General features: G+C 32.6%; 2 protein-coding genes across 3 annotated transcripts; one reads left to right on the forward strand and one right to left on the reverse strand.

Moving 5' to 3' along the window:
* The first annotated feature begins 1207 nt into the window (after positions 1 to 1207).
* Positions 1208 to 10766, forward strand: LOC131845803 (doublesex- and mab-3-related transcription factor 2). The gene is made up of 3 exons (XM_059194910.1): positions 1208 to 1681; positions 2450 to 2600; positions 5622 to 10766. The coding sequence occupies exons 1-3, from the start codon at positions 1499 to 1501 to the stop codon at positions 5876 to 5878; spliced, it is 591 nt and encodes a 196-aa protein (XP_059050893.1). The 5' UTR covers positions 1208 to 1498; the 3' UTR covers positions 5879 to 10766.
* LOC131845802 (transportin-1) lies at positions 6706 to 21686 on the reverse strand. 2 transcript variants are annotated; one of them, XM_059194908.1, is made up of 16 exons: positions 21513 to 21686; positions 20930 to 21262; positions 20640 to 20855; positions 20292 to 20414; positions 19905 to 20000; positions 17604 to 17787; positions 16923 to 17140; positions 15935 to 16144; positions 15436 to 15747; positions 15099 to 15206; positions 14740 to 14913; positions 14166 to 14337; positions 13773 to 13868; positions 12777 to 12852; positions 11541 to 11844; positions 6706 to 10765 (listed from the first exon to the last, which is right to left on the reverse strand). In XM_059194908.1, exons 1-15 carry the CDS (start codon positions 21615 to 21617, stop codon positions 11562 to 11564), a joined length of 2706 nt encoding a protein of 901 aa, XP_059050891.1. In that variant the 5' UTR covers positions 21618 to 21686; the 3' UTR covers positions 6706 to 10765; positions 11541 to 11561. The 2 variants fall into 2 exon arrangements, with proteins under 2 accessions (XP_059050891.1, XP_059050890.1); XM_059194907.1 differs by having other exon boundaries at positions 14731 to 14913.
* Positions 21687 to 21923: the final 237 nt, after the last annotated feature.

Below are 21923 nucleotides of genomic sequence, written 5' to 3' on the forward strand. Positions count from 1 at the left end.
TTTTGTAGTATCATATATCATCAAACAAACATCTATTTAAAATTTTGCAATAAGCATTTGTAATATTACCACACCAGCAATAAAATTATATGCATTGTTCGGGTTATTAATTCCAATGGTACAATCGAACTCGCTCATCCTGAAAATGAATTAAAAGCAAGCGTGTCGTGTGTAATCTGACACACAGTGATTTCGTTTCAGAGCGCTGCACTGCACTTTACAAATGATTGCTTTATGCCCTATAATTATGAACAGAATAAGGATCATTGTGTCTACATTTATTGTACATTACGTAGATACTTACTGCATAGCAATTAGGTAGTTATATCTACTTCAATAACATAAACCAAGCCAATACATTAATGATATTCCTGAACAATTTACACAGCACCATCTAGTCCCAAGCTTAAGATAGTTAAAGTTTGTTTTAAGAAGTGATAAAAATACTAAGTACAAAGTACCTACGTAATATACTAAATATAATATACTTAGTTACATATATACTAAATATATGGAATAAGTATGGAGTATAGGAGGGAAGGCTTTCTAATCCAAAACATTGAAATGCCGTATTACGAAAAAGTAAATAATGAATAATAGTTTTACAAAAAAATGCAATAACGATGTGCTCAATATACCAAGCGAGGCCGGGGCTGGTCGCTAGTCTATTATATAAACTTGATTGAAACAAAATATTGAGGAATATGATAGTGCTAGTCGAATAAGCAGTGGTCAAATCGAATGTAATCGGAGAGTTAATTGGCAATCGTAGTCCGAGATTGGATATCGTTTACACTACGCTATAATTTTTTATACTTACTTGGATACTATTTTTATAATATTCTAATTATTGGAATAAAAAAAAATATTATATAAATGAATTTTTATCTTAGAATATTGAATTTTATATATTTATTAGTACCTGGTAGCGAATGCAATTTACAATAAATAATAATTAATTGACAGGGTGTGGACCCTATACTAAATTTTTAATGCTAATACTGTCATAAAATTATAGGCAGGTACAACAATATCAAATTATATTATAATTATACTTTAAGTCATTTACCCATGACATTTTTATGATCTATTGAGTAGATTTTAGAATTAATTCTTCCGTTGTAAAATTCGATACTCTTTGCTGAAACAACAAACGGTCTGCTTATAACATTAAACATACAATAAATGTATCACTTTACCGAGAATATAAAAAAATCTCAGTTTTTATAGTACAAATGGCTAAGTCGGGATCAAACCGCCCGCCTACAATGCCCATCCAGCCAATCGCGATGGCGCTAGGGCGGAGCAATTGCTTACACAGAATGTTTTAAACTTGAGACCCACTTCAGAGCCGTCAATCTCTGAAAAGATGTTTCAGTTGGGACATGATTCGGATTATTAATACTTTATCATTCGAAAATTGTTAGACTGTATTGCGATTTGTGAAGAAATAAGAAGCTAGTTAAACAATTCATATTGGAATACGAAAAAAGTCGTTATGCAAAGTGAGAGTGCAGGAAACGGGGGTCGGAAAGCGCTTAGAACTCCAAAGTGCGCTCGCTGCAGGAACCATGGTGTGATCTCCTGTTTGAAAGGTCACAAGCGTTTATGTCGATGGCGCGACTGCAGATGTCCTGGATGCTTGTTGGTGCTTGAGAGGCAGCGTGTTATGGCTGCTCAGGTCAGTACTTAAACATATAATTTATTTTATAATCACTTAACTACCTGTTATTGTTAATTGAACCGTTAACGATAATTTTTTAATAATTCGTGATTTGGGTCATTCGTAGCTGCTTAATATGAATACTATTTTTTATTAATTTTTCCAATAATAGTATTGTTTATTAATCTTATCGTTTATATCTCGCGTGACCTATGTAACATACCTACGCAGAAAAATAGTCGAATACTGAATATACCTATTTATTTTTTAAGTAACGGAAGTACCTAAGTACCTACCTACAGAGCAAATAGTAAAGTACTTACTACGAGTAAATTAAGAGTAGTAAAATAAAATAGAAATAAAGTAAGTAATCGAACATATTACGATGTAATTAATTAATTAAATAGATTTATTAAAAAATATTTTTATTACGATATAAATTAACATTTTGCTGTTGTTGTTTGACTTAAAGAATAAGTAGGTATAGTAAATTCTACAAACAAATTATCAAGCACATACAAAGCCCACTCTGATCGATGCCCTGTCCAATTCAAGCAATAATCAAAAATACGACGGACTGAGCCAAGGTTCGAACTCCTAGCGGTCCTCTCAGACTAAAGTCGTATCTGTCATGTCGTCTTGGCACAAGGTCGCAGCTGCAGCCAACACCATTAAAATAGTTTAAAAAAATATATACAGTTTTTTTTTCTATAATAAGTATAGACGGTGTGTTAGAATGGTTAATATAATAATACTTTAATTAAATTAATTTGGTTTTACATGAAGGTTGCATTGAGGAGACAACAAGGTTCAAGTGGTTCTGATATTCGGGATGGCGGAGAGATGGCTGCATTGGCGGCACGCAAACGTGCTTACCGCGCTCGTTTACGTTGTATGCAGATGGCCAGAACATACCAGGCTCAACCACCAACCTACGGTGAGTACTTAATCTTATTCCTAAATGAAATTAAGAAATTAAGGCTCCGTTTAAAATAATATTGATCAACAGGTGTTCTAAATATTTCGCACCATACCTACAAAATCAACCTCTCTGTTAATTGATATTTACTTTCAAATCATGACTCTTTTTTTTCAGCGATATCTTTAATTGATAAGACAGATAGCATTGTTAAAAATTAAACTTTTTTACATGTCTCTGTATCAAATTAAGAATTTCATTTAAGCATTCACTATTATTATTATAATTATAGAATATTAATTGAAAAGAATGAAAATACAGTTTATTATCAACTAGCTGTACCCGCGACTTCATCCGCGTGGAATTTAACTTTATTTTTCTAAAATAAACAAATTTTTCTAAAACAAAATTAGCCTAAGTTACTCCTTATTACATCAGCTACCTGCCAAAAAAAGTCCCGTCAATATCGGTCCTGCTCTTTCAGAGATTAGCCGGAACAAACAGACAGACAGGCAAAAATAACATTTTGGTGTATGCACCGTATTTATATTCATATGCATGTAGTAAAAAATGGTTATTTCAATATTACAAACAGACACCCCAATTTTATTTATATGTAGGTATAGATTATTCTCGGCTCGAACTAAATTAAAAATCACCTACAGATGTGACATAACATAATTGTCCATAGGAGATCCACATATTCGTTATTTCTATCGTATTCATTCATACATATTTTGATTTGAATTTGACTTATTGAATATGCATTCTACGGCCTTTGCACAGGTATACCTATAGCATACATAGAGTTACAAGATGTCAGCCACGTGTGATGCCCGCTGGCTGTTGTCGGAACGGGTGTCTCAGGCAGATTCATCGGGCATTGTTTTTGTTGTAAACGAGTAGACACTGTCGAGTGTGTCGTTTCACACTCGTGAAACGTTAAATGCAAATTAGCTAGATAAATATTTATTTTGGAACACTGAGAGCGAGTTAAAATTATATACCTAAGTACCTATTTCTCTATTTTGATTAGAGCAACCAAAGTTTAGCTGGTTTGAAATACAGTATAACTATGCCTGCGAGATTGTAAGCGTAGTATAATAACTTTTAAAATTAGAATATATCATAACACTAAACTGATGTTATGGAATAAGTACATCAGTGAAAATCGAATTCGAAGTTGTTAAGCAATTTCTGAGACTAGCGTGCACAAACAAGCAAACAAAAATTCATGAAACTGTTCGTTTGACCTCGGTAACATAAATATAACAATACATCTTTTATAATAAGTACACATATTTAATTAATAAAGCAACACGAAAGTTTCTTGCTAGATCTTCTTGTACATTCCGAATGAGTGGTAGAATAAAAAAATATGATTGTGTATTTGAAAGGTTCATTCAAATGATTTAAAGATAAGATATTTCTATTACAAACACTGCTTTTATATGACTTTTTATAAGTGTCTATGGTGTGTATGATTTGGTTAAACAGGTACCTACGTACCTACCTCTGCGCTGATGGATTTGTCTGTGTTAAGTAGGTATATATAAGATAATCTTTCATATTATACCAATATATTTCTATACTACACGTCAATATCAAAAACTATTCTCAATTTCATGTTTATAACATTATTAGTTTTTTTTATTTAGTTCTGTGAAAGACGGTTGTGTAGTAAGTATGGGTTTTACCTTGTTTTCCATAACCCAAAAATGTAGTTTATCCAAATAATAGTACCTATCTACCTAATGCTATTCATAGTAATATAATGTTAATTGCTTTATATATACAGAAATAAAAAAAATATATACTAGAACAATTAACCTAAAACTAATAATATATAATTCCTTGTGATAAATATAATACCTACCATTAAATATTTAACAAAAACATCGTGTACAGAAAATAGATTGTACCTACTATTGAAATGTCGCGACTTCGTTAACATAATAGAACAAAAGCTGTCAACTAACTCTCGGTAACATTTCACTGTCTATCAAAAAAAACAAAAATAATTTCTTTCAACTATTTTTATGAGCTCTTAAAAAGTGTGAAGATTGTTTTACAAGAGAACGTGGAGGCGTCTCTTTGTCGGGATATCGGATTACAGCATACTGTTGACTGTAAACACGTCTTTCCGCCTCGTTGAATGATAGCTCCGCGGGTGCCAAAAAGATCCCTCCAAATGTTAATAGGGATCTTTGTTTCACAGTCGATTTCTTTTTTCTATAAACAACCGCGAGAATTATATGCGTACGGTCCGTTTGATGCTAAGCGGCTAAAGCGATCCATCACCTTGTTGCAGTTGTTTGATACCCGATTGAAATTCAAAATTATTTGATTACGTATGAACTACATAACAGTAGCACATAGAAACAGTGTTAGTTTACATATGCCACTTAGATATAGGTACATATGCCTACACAGAGTAGTAAACATTGAAATTTGAATAGAATAGAATAGAATAGAAAATCATTTATTCAAATAAACTTAATTTTAGCACCCACAGTCATAACAATTTGTTTATTACCTAACACTCGTTCGGAAAGCTGTCTCATCACAAGAAGAACGAGAAAGAAACTTGTGTGTTGCTCTTTTAAATAATCCTTGTAAGTTTACATTTACAAGTCGAAACGTGTGAAATAGTGAAATTTAGAAGTAAAATATGCTACCTGAGCAGAAATAGAATACATAGGAGTATCCAAAACGTTACTATGCTAGGCATAGACTATACATACTGTTATAGATTCCTATACTAGAAAATATTTTATGTGTTTAACCAAAACTGTCGCATGACGCAACTAATCGCAAGGTTAAAATTTTCAGAAACTAGAGACAATATGGAAGGTTTAGTTATTTTTTATTACTTGATTGATTTTATTCTATCAAATAGGTAATAAAAAATAACTAAATGTGACATGACTCTACCATTAACCTCTATTTCTTAATAACGATATTAATTTATATGACAAAACCGTTTGCCGGGTCAGCTAGTAATACCTATATGTAAAATACAATTATTTTATATTATAGGGAGCATCAGACTGCTGAACAGCGAGTCGGCATGGAGTGAGCGCGTGAGGCGTCGAAAGGCATTTGCCGACGCCGAACTGGAGCGCGGAGCTGCGCCGACGGCCGTGTTAGCGGTGCCGGCCGCCCCAGTGGCACCCACTGCTGCTTTCTGTAGACACCTGCTCGCTGCACTTCTCACCAACTATGCACCGATACCACCACCACCGCAACGGCAGAAAATCTCTTTTTCTATTGATTCTATTATAGGCGTACAGTAGTAGGTATATACAGGTGTGTGTGCTGTTAAGACCAGCAGCAAATGTACAATGCATTTTGTCTATTGAAACAGAGAATTGCATACGAGTTATACTATTGAAATTTTTTTCAACACACTTTCTCGTGAAGTTAGTCTAATTTCACCGGTTTTCAATATATAAAGGAGCTCATAAAACACGCGTGCGTTATAACGCAAATAGTGAAGTTATATTCCATAACCGCACTATTTGTTTTTTTGATTTCCGCGCGGCGCCAGCCAGTAGAGCGCGCTGATTTAAAAGTAAAAAGACGGGAAAGTCATTGTACTACTTTGCACCTTCCTATGAGTTATTTTTTATTTGTAAGAAAGTAATTATATATACAACTGTAATGTTACGATATATAATATAGATTTGTAGAACATTTTAGTTTTTATGGATAAGGTGAATTATATTCAAACATTCTAGCATTTAAATGTAGGTAATGTAATTTTCCCTTACCTTCCGAACGCTCGAAATGTAAAACAAACAAATATTTTTTCCCTTCGAAGTTCCTCAACAGAATGATTTTTGGTATGAGTTTTCCCAGAATAGACAACATAGCTATTAAGTCATGGGTTTAAACAAAGAAGTTTTTTGTTCTGTGGGCAAAGATAGGCAAACAAGCAGCGAGGCAGCATACAATGTTAAACATGAAATTTCATATTTAACTGTATAGAGTGCAATTTGGGAAACTGGAATATAAAGCGTATACCCCTCATCTAAGCTAATTTTATTTTTCTTTTTAATCCAATTAAAAATGTAATAATAATAGTAAGTTCCCAGTGAGTGAATATAAAGAAAACAAATAGTTGAACAATGAGTGCTTTTATTAACGAAATGTACGGTAAAAGAATGTCTATTGTAAAATGTTTGTATTACAATCAGGTATTATATGTATTGCAAGATAATAGTGTTAACACTTGCAATGTACTTTTAATAATTACAAGTTTCGGGAAGTGAGTACACATAACACATGAAATACTAAAATTTTAATACTTTTACAATTAAACAGATATTAATTAGTTACATAGACACTTTATTTTAACAAACCAATGCTTATATTGAGGCCAAAAGACGCAGCTCCTGTTACATAATATAATAATGTAAGTACTCACTTCTAAGATAAAAATGCAAGTATACAAATTAAGTCACAAATATCTTATTTTTGTTATAAATAGACATAACAATTTCACACTGTTTTCTGAACAGTTTCTTCGAAATATTAAAACTTTACGCGATTACAAAGTTTTATAATAGGTATATAATGAATAATCGAATCGAAAGATTCATAAAGAGAAATGGAATAATGTAAATTAATTATAATGACTCAATATTTTTATGAATAAACATTATATAGATAAATCACATATTATATATGTAAAATTAATATAAATAAAATATACTTGTTAATACAAAATAAATTGTCGAGTAGTGTCATTTCGAAGAGGTGGGTATACCTATTTAATAATATAAATATTTATGCAAGACGAATACTCATTTGCACATTACAAAATCCATTTATTTGGGTATAATGTTTTAATAAAAGTAGTTTTGTTAAGAAGGAAATCGTTCCTTAAACGACTTAAATTTTGTTTTGATATAAAATGTTACTATCATGTAGAATAATTCATTGAATCTTTTCCTCAGCGCTATTGTCATCTGAATCTAATCGTTATATAAATGATTTATAACTAAAGACAATCCAATTTATACAAGGTTGATAGCTGTTATTTTAGATTTAATTAAAGATATTGCACAAAAATATAAGAGGGAATGTAACAATGGATCAAGGGGTTGATTATGTAACGCAGTTATTAAACACTTTTGTTTGAAAGAGGTTACAAATTGACAGGGTTGGTATTATGGATATACTATTTGACAGTGTCAATCGTCGTATTCATATATTACCTGCAACTGTAATTATAACTATAGAAATATTCATACATATCACAAAAATGCAAATTTAATTACGATTCGAATTAGAATTGGTAGCAACTATGTTACATAATCAAGCCACCGAGCTTATGACATTGAAATTGTTATTAACTAAATACCTATAATATAATTTGATGACTGGGTTTTTAATAAATAAATAAACATATATATCATTGAGTTTACAATGTGATTTGCGATATTATATTAATGAAAATTTAACACAAAATAATCACATAAATATATATCTATGTTTCGCATATACCCTACAATACATCGACTACGCTCGTCTGCACGATACAAATATATCTCGTAATATGACTACGCCACAAGGATGGGAGTGCCTCACGAATGCCGCCTCATTCACCCACACAGCATGCGCACACTTAATCTATTATCACGGTTTCATTTTTTTAGGAAAAATAAATCACTACAATAAAATGATGACAATAAAGTCTACTAACCTTAAAAATAAATTACGTTGCCACCCGTAATATTTATAAAAAGATTCTACTTAAAAATAAATACAGTTTTTCAAATTTAAATCGGGAGGCAGCACTGCATTTAGCTATACAATAATTTTTAATACGTCCTATTAGTACCGGGTATATGTTGGTACCGTTTATTTGTTTTATTAAATAATGCAAACCTCAGTCTGTCAAGTTGAATTAACACACAATTCTAGGGCGTGTAACTTGAAGATACAAGGACAAGCATTCATTCAAGCATGTGATGGGCTTCGTTGGCACATGACAAGGAATGGGACTAGATAGGACTTGGGATAGGAACTGACTCAAGGGAGGTCGAGGACCGATCGAGGACCTACGAGAACTGAAACCTGAAATTTAGTCAAATGCAATACTAGAGGGGCCATCCATACATTTCCTTACACGGTAGGATTATGTCAAATAAAATTCATGTAAATAATGTAAAATCTAGGTCCAATTTCACTCCAGGTCTTATATTACCAAATTTAGCAACAATACCGCGAAATTTTACTATCAAAATGTGACAAAAAGATGGGAAACCGTCCCCGATTAAAATTGCTGCAATTGGTGTCAAATAATATATGGATAGCCTCGTTATCAGATTGAAATTAAAATATATACATATAACAATAATGTGACAAATCCCACAATTGATTTTTATTCCAAAGGAATGTTGTACATTTAATGTATACATTAGTCGAAACGAATGTATCCAGTAAAATATACTGCGTATGATTGTACTAAACATTTCAGATCCCCGTTATCCGAAAAAACAAAAGGATATACAACAAATGTTTAAAGTCAGACTTTTAGCTTTTATAAAACAAAATATAACAATTTTACTTGCATACAATAATTATAATAATATACACCGCAATATGTATTTACATATACATAATATTACTTTAAATTAATATACACGTAAATAGTACTTTATATCAATCATATAAGTTTCTCAAAGTAAGCCCACACTGGAGATATTTATATAAAATCGCAAATAGCATAAAGTGCATAAGTCGAACCAGCTTAGAATTCTGAACATATAGATGTATAAACTGTATTATATGTTAGAATCTACGTCGTTCCTCTACCACCAGTGTCGATCAGAATGAGAAACACAAACATACAAATCCATCAAAACAATATACAACGTAAAAATACTATTTGGTATATTATATAGCAGAAGTCTAGCCGTCATAAAAACTATCAAAGCAGTATATTATATCTACACTGACACAGACATATAATCATACACATATATTAGTCAAAATAAACCAGTCACAAATCACAGTTTACATAAATTCTCAATTTCACTAAGTCTTGTAATTTACATAAAATAATAGTTAACACATCAATTTAAAAATACTAAGGTGTATATTTTAGAAAAGCTCTAGTGGAGTCATAAATGCTTTTGTAATAAGTTCCAAATATATCTGTTACGATAGAAATCACATTGAAGTCACTCACAATTCACTTATTGTTAAATCCAAAGTACAATTAGTGTTAGTCGACGAATAACTAGAAATAAAAACATGTGATCAATTGGTTGAGCAGTAAATGGCATCAGTTACTCTAAATACTAAACAACCGCACCTCCGTGTGGACTCATAGCCCAACAAGTGAATGCACGTTGAAAATGTACTATAAACGAGAAGTCTTTTTAATCACATCAAATCAAAACCAGCTCATTGTCCGGACTGACGATAAATTATTCGATATTCATAATAAACTTAAATTATAATAAAATCTGTGTTATGTCGCAGACCTAATCCCGTAATGATTCGATGTACAATTGAAATAAATTTAACATTCCAAAACTACTGTCACAGTAGTGTTTCACTGCATAATCTTTTCAACGAAACTCAGTAATTTTACTTTCATACAAATAAACAAAACGGATCATGTTACTACTATAATCTATCACTAACGTTCATGCAATTATTGTTATACATATACCGACCACATGCCACATTGTTAAAAACAATTTGGTGATTAGAACTACGACTACAGGCCAGTGAGTTAACACTCGTTCTGTTAACGAAAATACAACGGCACGTAAGCATGCAACGTGCGACATTTAATATACGAGTACAGTAAGCCTAGCACCCCATAGCAGCTCGCCCCACCGTGCGGAGCCGACGCTGTCGCCCATCATTATCATATTTATAACACCCATTGTCAGTGCTAATGTTAAGGGGTAGTCACTGCTATCAAGAATAATTTCCACTATGAACAATTTCAGGTACGACGAATGATCGGAACCTAAGTGTAATGGTTTACAGCCTAGATAACATTCCTGATAGGTACATGCAGTAATGAAAATCAGAAAATATGGTCGCTAATGTATTGAGGTCAATGTGTTGGCACAATAAGTGGCGTCCATAGCAGCGATTGGCGGCTGCGCTTCGCACCCGCAATGTCTTCCCGACCCATGTTGACATTGATTCCCCTACAACACATACAAATAATATCAAACACAATATTCATGAAGCCCTGTAATATTAAAATTACTGCGATTGCGCCTGGCTTGGTTGGGATGAAGTATATGTGGACTGACCTATTTAAAAAAAAGCCTATATCCTCCATCCATATTATTGTGCATGTAGCAAGGATTACAATAGTACTAGTAATCTTATAAAAACATTGTAGGTTGTGTGTTGTCAACGTCGATATATAGTTGGTATTAGCGTGAAAGAATCCACAATGTTTTAAAAGAATAAAAGACGCCCTTTGGCGTCTTATGGAGGCTTTACCCGTCTTGATCTGTGCCTACACTTGCAATATTTCAGTCGACACTTGAAACCCTTCCCTTTGTTTACGTCTCCACTAACATATATTTAAGTTAAGTGTAAAATCAGTATATGCCCCGATTCCGCGTCGACTGTACACGTTATTAATAAACCATGTAGCACACTATAAATAAACAATGTCTAATAAATAGTACAATAATTTTACCGGTATACTCACTACCTACATACTACAATACAATAAATAATATATTATGTAGCGTCACCTCATCACAACATATATAACGCTACAGTGATGAGGATAACCACCGCGCTACAGATCTAATAAATTATATCTTTATCTTTCGCCCTTAAAGCGGGTATAATGGACAGTAATATGGTTTACGAGAAAAATAAATGAGATCGATGGGTCAATATAAAATAATTTAAAAAATGTCTCTAAAGATAAAATAGCATAGTAATTAAAATACTTCTTACCATAAAATAAGTAATCGTGTCTTATATTCCACACATGGCAGAGAGCCGAGCGCTGAGCTGCATAGGGAATTGGTCGGTGAATGTGCGCCAGTTCTCCTCGCCCACTTGGTTCTTGAATCCGTGCAAGATCTTGGTGAACATTTCCTTTAGATCGTCCTTAGGGTGTGACCATGAGGCGACCGCGTCGCAGAAGAACATGAAGTCTGGCACCACGCCGCCTGGATTGACCTGAATCATCTGACAGATGCCTCGGAAAGCGGAGTCTTTCTCGTCGTTATCACGGATGTTCCGAAGCGATGCACACCTGAGTCAGACACTTCGAATATTGATTCTGTTATGCAGTTAATATGCATTTGAAATATATCAACTATATTATATATCGATTTTCAAATGTCAGTCAACTAATAATATATTATATATTAGATAAATATATAAAGCGGATAGGTAGATAATGATCAAAATAATTATGTAGTATAATATGTAATAGTTTTTAAAGTGAAGATTATTAAATGTGATGAGCACACAAAAATATATTTGTAAACATTGATTTCAAACATTCCAAACTGTAAGCAAATTAAATAGAGCATTTTAAACGAGGCGCATGGATAAGAGAAATTATCACAAAAATCCTGTTAACAGTTAAATAAAAAAAACAGTTACCTGTTACATTGAAATTAAATTACTACAAACAGAACTAAGAACTGAATCTACAAGTAAAAAAATAGGGGATTATAATAAGCTACTAATATAACAACATACATTCACTGCGAGCTCCACATGTTAGATTAATTTAAATAAACGCCTCCTTTAAATTGCTTCGGTACTAACATATATGTATAATAATTCAATAAAATATAGATGATACCCGTTCATCACGAAAAAATCTGAAGTATATTTTTCTTGCAGTTTGGTTAAAATAATAGTTAGATAAATTTTAGCTGTTGTATATTTTAGAAAGCGGATGGTGTTCAACACATAAAGAACAACACCGAAATCAAGATGATCAAATAATACCACCCCATACGTCTGAAATTCGTCAAGTGTGGCCATGTCTTCAGTAAATACACATAGGATTAATATTACATGCCTGGTTAAACTCAAACGATAATAACATATCATATAAAACAATATTAACAAGCCATGGACAAACACCATCCACAATCGAAATAATACCTAATATAACTTATTTAATATTAAACGTAATATAAAGTAATAATAAAAAAAATGACTACAGACCACTGGCGTACAAATTGATGTAATACGGGTGCGACGTCGTGGGGGCACACATAACCTAGCCGACCGATAGTAATCGCTACACGCCACGACACGACATACCGAGAACAAAACCAAGGAAACAAATCAACAAACCATTCAAAACATAGTTCAATTACATAATTCAACAGCAACAAATTAGTGTTACAAATAGAAAAAATGTGAAACAATTTAACGCTAAGTAATTGCTATTAAAAATTAAAGATAGAATACTCATCAAAAGATGGCCCAGGGACTTGTTACAGTTACTGTAGGTGAGACTAGAATAGGATAAGCTATGGGTGATAGTTTATGGCATTGTTCACTATCATGTCAGACAAATATAGTCCAGGCCATCTCTTAAAGGCAGGCGCACACTTTAGTGTTTGGCACTACTTCTGTGGTTAAGGATATTTACATTACACCCCAGAAAAAAATAATAAGTAATTGATTACAAAAGAATTAATAAATAAATTGTAGTTCAGATTTTAGTTTTTACCTATGTTAGAATACTATTTATTCGTTTAGTATATCTGTTTATCAGTTATGTATATATATATATATATATATATAAATATAATGTACACATTAATATGTAGGTATATAAAGGGAGTAGAAACTATATATGCAACACAATTTGGTAAAACACTTGTCACACAAATGATATGTAGGTACTTGATAAATTATAATGTCTGCTAAGCATTAAGATTATTAGAGTCCAATAAATTACATTGCAATTTATCACAGATAAAATAAAGATTATGTAAAGTGAATATCATGATTGGAATGGGCATACAATATAAAGCAGTGATATATTACGGTTATATTTTTACAATATATACTGTCTGCCACCAAAGAAAATTTGTACTGAAAAATAATCTAGCAAAATATTATAAATGAACAAAGTTCAATATCTATAAAATAACTGAAAAAAATATATATTTTAAATTCTAATGGTGGTGAAGATTTCACATCACTTACCTGTGTTCTCGAGAAGTGTTTTCGGTGTGTTAGGGTTATTGATTATTTCGACTAAATGATTCAATACGAGAGGGATGTATTTAGATGTTTCCGGTCCTGTAACATAATAATTACACACTTTAATTTTCACATGTTTTGCAATAATTGAACCTGATTCTTTAATTGAAATATTCATGCTTCAAGTCCTTTGTTATGTGTTCGTAAAATTGTGTATCATGCATGTATTTTATTAATGGTATTTTTGTGGCTGTTGGTGTAAGGTCATAACATTTGATATGCTTTTTATATTCCTTCTTTAAGAAATAAATGCAAATTATTCCAATGTTTATTACAATATATGGCTAAAAGTGTTACATCATATTTTTTATCATGACACTATAACAATCTGCTCACCTAATTTGATACTTATTTCGCCGATAGCCCATGTAGCATTATTGCAAACGGAAATTAGTTCAGGATTGAGGTTCATGCCCAATATGGGTAGAAACTCGGGTATGTATGGATGTACGTGCTGGAAACAAGCCTTAGTCAGATCTCCCAACAACGCGAACGAAGACTGGCGTACCTACAACAACGTCATGCTCATTATTATCAATTTCACAAGATTATTCAAACCCAAAACCCATTAACTGTTAGTAAGCAAAATTAACAATGTTAAAACCAATTGAATGAGCGTTACAGATAACCTGTGGTGAATATTTTATGAAGAAAATTCTTGAAAAAAAATAAAAATGTTTCATTATTATATATAAAATATTTTTTATTATATAATAATAATTTAATAGAATTCAGACATATTTATTATAGATGCACCACAGATATCCTAGTTAAAATGGATGACATACGCATAGATAGCATAGAGTAATAGTACTATTTCAAATAAAAAATAAATTCATACAAAACTTTGTCCTAAGCTTCATCATCCCAGATTTTAAAAAAAAAAGTAATAATCACATACAAGATATACCTCGGGCATGGGATCCTGCATGCATTGGTAGAGTAACTGCATCAAGTTTGAATTCAATACTAAATGATCAATATGTCCATCCAGACCTTCTGCAAGACCACTTAATAAATCTAAAGCTACAATCATAAAATCTTTATCAGGAGCCTCAAATTGTTCGGGAGACTGGCTGTTAGCCTGAAACAAATATGTCATTTTTTATTTTTTATCATTATAATAAAAAAATAAGCCAATAAGAATAATGTTTGAAATTGTTATTCAAAAATATAAATACTGGTAATTTTGAATTAGTATATATAAATAGATGAATATTACTTACATTAAAATGAATGTACAATTATAACAAATGTTTAAATACTTACAATATTTTGATTTAATGTCTGTTCTATTAATGACACACATCTTCTAAATACAGGCTCGCAATATGGCAGAAATCCAGACTGCAATGCGGTAGCAACTGATGACAGGCACTGTAAAATTCAATAAAAATAGGTGTATTCTGAGAAGATATGATTGATATGAATATTCCATTAAAAATAAAAAAATAAATTGTCATTAAAAATAATGTCAATAATATCTGTAGTTGTAAATGAGAAGTATCTTGCATTCTCTAATATGTATAAACCTTAATGAAAACCGGTTTTTTGTCTGACACAATTGTAAAAAACCGATTCAATTACATAATGTTTAAGTACCCACCTCGAGAAGCGGAAATAAGTCTTTATCTTCGTCTTTAAGTACATTCCACTTGGTGATAAGAGGTGGCATCAATAGATTGATGTATTCTTGTTTGTTCAGGTGATGTCCCACAGAATCGGCTAGAGTGCCGATAGCGTCATATAAAATAAGTAGATTCTTGTGCTGGTACTTGCTGAAGGCGTAAACGAGCGTCTGAAGAATATATCCAAGGTACGGCACCAGTTCTGTGCAAGCCTCTTCCTCGAGGGTGGCGAAGGCCGAGCACGCCGCTTCTTGAACGCGCTTGTTGTTGTCTAATACGCGCTTCAACAGCTGGAATTATACGCCCAAAATTAAAAAGGTCTCTCACTTAATTTTTCATAATTGTAGACTACGGTTCTAGTATATATAAGATAGAAATATAAATAAAATAATGAATTCCAAACTTCACAGCGAGTGGGAGAATCTCCAGAAAAAAAAAAGTAAAATTTTAGCAGATGCAGTAAGCAATGGTGCATACCTCTGTCATGACTGGTCGCAGGTATAGGTCATGTGACTGCGAGACAATCCAATGTGAGTAACGCGACAGCGTCCAGCAGGTGATAGCGCGTACAAGCGCCTTCCGTTCGGCCAAGCAACACACCAGGTACGGGACCAAGTCGGGTAGATGCGGCACCATGCCGCCCATACACCCGTCCGCCACCGCTCCCAGCGCCAGAATGCCGCTCTCCTGTCACACCAGAGACTTTGTTATATTGTCATTAAAAACTGGGCATCCACTTTGTCCTTCTACATAATATAAACTCAATCTGTATCAACGCTGTAATAACATACACATAACAAACATATATAAAAAATACTTTCTTGTTGTTAATTTTTAACTAAGCCTAATTATTATCTTGCTATACTTCATATTTTATCTTCCGTAAATCAATCACATTTATCTGACACTACCTACCGCCTTAGGCAATCTAGGAGGGCAGGGGGAAGGGGATTGTTAGCAATGGGAACTAGTAACTCCTATTGCTAGCAATGTACCATGTTAGGTCGACCTCCACGTGGTTCTCCCTGGAAACCATCGTGATGAATTCTTGGTGAATTTGTCACGATGGGCTAACTGACCTGACTTCATGCTCATCTTATCATCCTCCACTGGTGCCCCGCCCGCGTAAACCGTTAGCGCAGGCGGGTGCACCATTCCATTATCATACACAAAAAAAAAAATCTAGGAGGGCAGGGGATTGCTAGTAATGTGGACTAATAACCCCATTGCTAGCAATATACCATTTCAGGCCTCCACGCGTTCTCCCAAAACCATGATAAATTCCTGGTGAATTTACCTACGGGCTAACTACGATGATAAGAATGATGATAAGATGAGCATGAAGTCAGTCTGACTTCATGCTCATCTTATCATCCTCCTCTGATGCCCCGCCAACGAAAAGCGCAGGGGGCAAAAGAAAACTTAGGCAAACTGAACTGTCAAATGAGAACATTATAAATACTACCTTAATAACCCATTCCTCGTGGAACAGCGTCTCCTTCAGGATAGGGAAGAGCACGGGCAGTAGGTCTGCGCCGAACACGTTGGCGAGCACGTCGAGCGCGGCGGCGCTGCACTTGCGCAGGTTCCAGTCGGACAGCGAGCCGTCGTCCGCGTCCGCGCCGCCGTCGTCGTCATCGTCCGACTCACCGCCACCCGACATGTTGCTGTCACCTGCGCCCGCTACCCATACCACATGTGTTACTTTTACTCTAAGCCAATTGTTGCCTAACAATACTATTGTACTTATATATATACACTTATAAAACTAACTACAACTGTAGGGGGAAAGGGAATCGTAAGAAATGTGGACTAGTAACACTATTGCTAGCAATGTCAGGTTGACCTCCATGCGGTTCCCCTGAAAATATTGTGATAATTTCTTGGAAAATTTGGCAAAATAGGCTTTGGTTGGTACACATATATGACAAGAAAGTATGTGAGCACAAGACAAAGGATTCATAGTATTCAGACTAACTTGCATTCTACAATTATGTGGTGGGCTATTGTAATGCATTTAGAAGTAGTCATAATCTAGTTTCTCATAAATATTTAAAGCTGGTTAACTTTATGTTCTCAAATATATTTATGGCCTTTAACAATAATCTGTTAAAGATAATAAAATCAAAGGATGTAAGATATTCACCATTGTGTTTGATAGTATGTGAGCGAGGTTTGTGAAAGCGAGGGCGTATATCAGATTCGCGATCTGGTTCAGCATCGTCCGCATCATCGTCGCGGTCACCTCGCAGCAAGATCACATCCATCTCTGAGTAGCGCATGCCGCGTACTAACACTGGCAGCAGTGCTGGTAAACGTGGACCCAGAACCTGGTTATACAATAATAATAATAATAATCAGGACAATTCACACAGCGCCATCTAGGGCCAAGTCAAGCTAGCTAAAGCTTCTTAAGGGTACTAGATAACTGATACAAACACATAAGTTTTTTTTAAGTACATATATATTTTATATAGAAGATATCGAGACCAACACAAACAATCATACTCATGAATACAAATGTTTGTACTGGGTCAGGAATCCACATGTATGTTAAACCGCTAGACCCATGAGACCATATCTTTTATTCAAAATATTCATATAACAGACTATTACTTTACTTTACTGTTTGCTTTCATGGTTTTGGTCAAATTGAATAAACAATAACAAAGTCTTTTATCTTACTCATTATCGGAAATTATTAAGATATATGCTTATCTTTACAAACAACATTCTAAAAATACTATTGCATTGAATATATGCAGGATATATATATCTTATATATAATAAAAAACTAAATATAGTATATAATTACGTAATACTATGAATCACTATATTAACAGATATATATTGATACAAAAAAAAACAAAAGAAGAGGAATAATATTAAATATAATTTGACACACTTTAATTTGAGTGTTTAGGTGGAAATTTAATTGTCTATGGAACTGTGGGCTAATTATGTAACACGATATGAAATTGTTTCTGTTGAAGTTGTGATGCAATATGAAATCATTTCAATTTAAAAAATGCGATCAAGTAAGGTCGAATGACCGCAACATAAATCATTTCTATCGATAAAACACTACTATGAAGTTGCAGCGGAATATTGTTAATCCGACCAATTTAAAAAGTCAGTACATTAGATAGCTTATACCTTTAGAGGGATACATTTTAATTTATTGGGTTGTTACACTAGTTGGTTGATTTGAAACAATTTTTATTGCGTTCAAAAATTACAAAATATACTGCAGCGTTCACTTGTTCTTTTATTTTAATTTTATTAATAGACATTTAATAAAATAAAATAAAGAAAGTCTATTCTATTCTAATGAAAAAATAAGGTTAATAATTTTGAATATAAAAACATATTTTATACAAACTATTTATAATCATTAATAATATTAATCTAACCTACAAATTAAATTTTCTTTTCTGCTATAGATACCTAGTATCCATATAAATTTAAAATGATATGGGCACATCTTTTTAAATTTGTACATAATTGTAAAAACTTTAAACAAATAAATTTATTTACTTTAAACAAATCACAGAGCATCATAACGATATATATATATCACAGAAATTCATTGAAATAGTTTTTTAATTATATTAATATCATAATCAATATTTTATATTAAACATTTACTCTAGTTAATACAACATTCTATGTGATTTGGGACGAAAATAAAATATCGAATTGGCAACACTGATGTCGTGTTGTGATGACAATTTTCCCATTTTAATAAATTTAAAACCTTTTCACGACTTTCTACGTAATATTTAATATAATAAAAATATATGTAATACTGAAAATTACCAAAACAAGATAAATAATGCTGCTAATGCTGATATTTTAAAGATTGTAACCAAAAGAAACACCTTCTAAATTGTTTCTCATAATGTAAAAACCGTTTCAATTCCACGCTGTCATTTCGGCAAAATAGCGATTACGTGACGTTGCAACGAGGTTAGTAAATCGACATTCGATAGAAATAATTTTTATCGATATGTAAAGTTGCGTTTACGTTGCAATGCTAGTTGACAGCGTCAAATGGCGTCTATATGATCGCATTATTGACAGATGACGTCATTTTCACTACGTTACATACGAAAATCGTTGCGAACGAAGTTACATAATTAGCCCACTGGACCACTGTTACATGGAAAATATCCATATCTATATTGGAGACAAGAATTTCATTGTATTGGCGATACATTCAAATTATTGGATTGAAAGATACATTGTATTAGAGATATAACCCTCTGGAATAATTCTATGTATACCTTATAAACTATACAAAACTCATAAAATTATGTGTAATATAAAAATGGATTGAATTTGAATATAATCATAAAATAAATTAAGTATATGTATGACATGTTTTGTAAATGGTCTAATTTGATGATGATGACATTTATATAATTGTGTCATAAGTATTACTCACCTCTCTACAAACATTCTGTTCTGCCAGGGACAACCAAAATTCACATGCTTCTAAAGCCACACCTTCTTCAGGGTCTTGAGTACGCACCAACATGTACTGCAATATTAAAACATATTTTAATTATGCATATCAGTTTTATTTGTTTAATAATGTTCTAGGCTTGTGTAGTTCACAAATAAATTCTTTCAAAATAGATGATAATAATGAACCATCCAAAGTCATAGTCTCAATTTAGTTGAGAATGAACAAATAAAAAAGTAAATTAGTTCACAAGAGCGCTGCAAACTAAAATGAGTGATACCAGTTACAAAAAGTTGCAAAAGACTAAAATGTTCATTCCATGTAAAAAATAAAATTAGTGGAAGTCAATCACATCTAACTACTTACTTCAATTATGTTCGGCAAGTGGGGTATAAGTCTATCCAAACGAACTTCCAAAAGTAATACTAGTGCATGACAAACATTTTTTCTAACATCTGCATCTTCATCTGCTGCTAAATGGAATAAATTCTGAAAACAATCATATATGATGTAAATAACCTAAATTCAAATAAAAGTTTCGAGCTATACATATATATATATATATTAAATACCTATAATACTTATTATTAAACATAATATTTGTATTATCTGAACATTGTAATATCTAGATAGTACAACAATAAAAGTAATTACTGAAGGATAGGAAAATAATTAAAATTATAAACTTGTATTTAGAAAACTTCAATTTATCACCTCAATAAAAGAATCAATGTGCAACATTAGGGCTTGTGTTCGTCCCAGAATGAAATAATTGACACAAGCAATGGCATGGCATCTGATTTTTGGTGATGAGTGCCTGAAGAATTGCAAGAATTTCGGTATCAATACATTCAATGGCCTGTTTAATGCATCACTGTCCAGTAACTCAGTTGTATCTTCACATATTTTTTGCAGAGCTCCGAACGCACCCTATAAATAATAATGAAATGTTAAAACAATTTGATAGACATAAAACACAATTATAGTGATGTTTCAATTCATACCTCACAAACATTATAATCCTGAGAGTCAAGCATCTGACACAGGGCGGGCAAGAGTTCAGGCCATGAGGTTAATTCACCTTTGCTGGCAATCGTAGTAATGATAATTCCAACTGTGGCACGGATGAGTGGTGAAGGGTCTCCAACAGCAGATAAACATTCCCGCTTAATAAACTCAGCAACTTCAGGCATAAAGCTATTGTAATGTGACTTTACATTATTTTTCAAAATTAAACCGCTCAAAGAGCGTGTTGGTTCTTCTTCATTATGTAGTTTGGTCAAAACGAATATCAAATAGTTATTAAAATCCGGATACTTGTTTAATTCTTCCAATTTCTGAGAATATTTGCTAAGGAAATAATATCAAAGATGTCAATGACTGTCATGTCGGAAAAATCGATTTTATCACAAGCATCGAGATGAGACGCATAGCTCATAATTAAGCAACTGTGATAAAACATTCAATACATTAAAATAAATATTAACATTTAGAATGCATATTAAATATAATAAAGGAATAATGCGGTTATATACAAAAAATATCCACGCCGATGAAATGCATCGACATAAATCGTGAAAAGGATACTTGTTGAACATCTCTTTGTGTCGCTGTATCTGGAGACTGGGATTCCTTAAGGAGTGTTAATATTTGTCTTAATCCTTCTTGTTCAGGTTTCCACTCCATTTTCATAATAATTTCAGAAAACGGTTTTTATTCACTAAGTCCCGTAAAAATTAAGCATGCCAAAATTTTACTATAAGGAATTGCCAGTTGAAAATAAAATGTACATAAAGAAGGCCAAAATGCTAAACATTGATTGATAGTGATGCGAATATTTTATAAGTCTAGTTTAATTACTACTACTACTACTACTACTATACATGATTTATTATTTCTATATATTTAAATTGTATATAAGTAAAGCTTTATCAATTAATTATATAGTTAGTACCTATTAGTTTGTGATATTGAGAAAGTGTCCACAATTGATTCGAC

The sequence above is a fragment of the Achroia grisella genome, unplaced genomic scaffold (genome assembly GCF_030625045.1).
Source record: "Achroia grisella isolate CSIRO2021 unplaced genomic scaffold, CSIRO_AGI_Agris_v1 utg487, whole genome shotgun sequence".
Classification (NCBI taxonomy): Eukaryota; Metazoa; Arthropoda; class Insecta; order Lepidoptera; family Pyralidae; genus Achroia; species Achroia grisella.

Coding starts and splice junctions, on each gene's coding strand:
- LOC131845803 (XM_059194910.1), top strand. CDS start 1,499: ATGCAAAGTGAGAGTGCAGGAAACGGGGGTCGGAAAGCGCTTAGAACT. Junction 1,682..2,449: donor AGCGTGTTATGGCTGCTCAG/GTCAGTACTTAA, acceptor TTTTACATGAAG/GTTGCATTGAGGAGACAACA. Junction 2,601..5,621: donor GGCTCAACCACCAACCTACG/GTGAGTACTTAA, acceptor TTTATATTATAG/GGAGCATCAGACTGCTGAAC.
- LOC131845802 (XM_059194907.1), bottom strand. CDS start 21,617: ATGAAAATGGAGTGGAAACCTGAACAAGAAGGATTAAGACAAATATTA. Junction 16,145..16,922: donor ACGAGGAATGGGTTATTAAG/GTAGTATTTATA, acceptor CTGGTGTGACAG/GAGAGCGGCATTCTGGCGCT. Junction 14,338..14,730: donor CCATGCCCGAGGTATATCTT/GTATGTGATTAT, acceptor ACGTTGTTGTAG/GTACGCCAGTCTTCGTTCGC.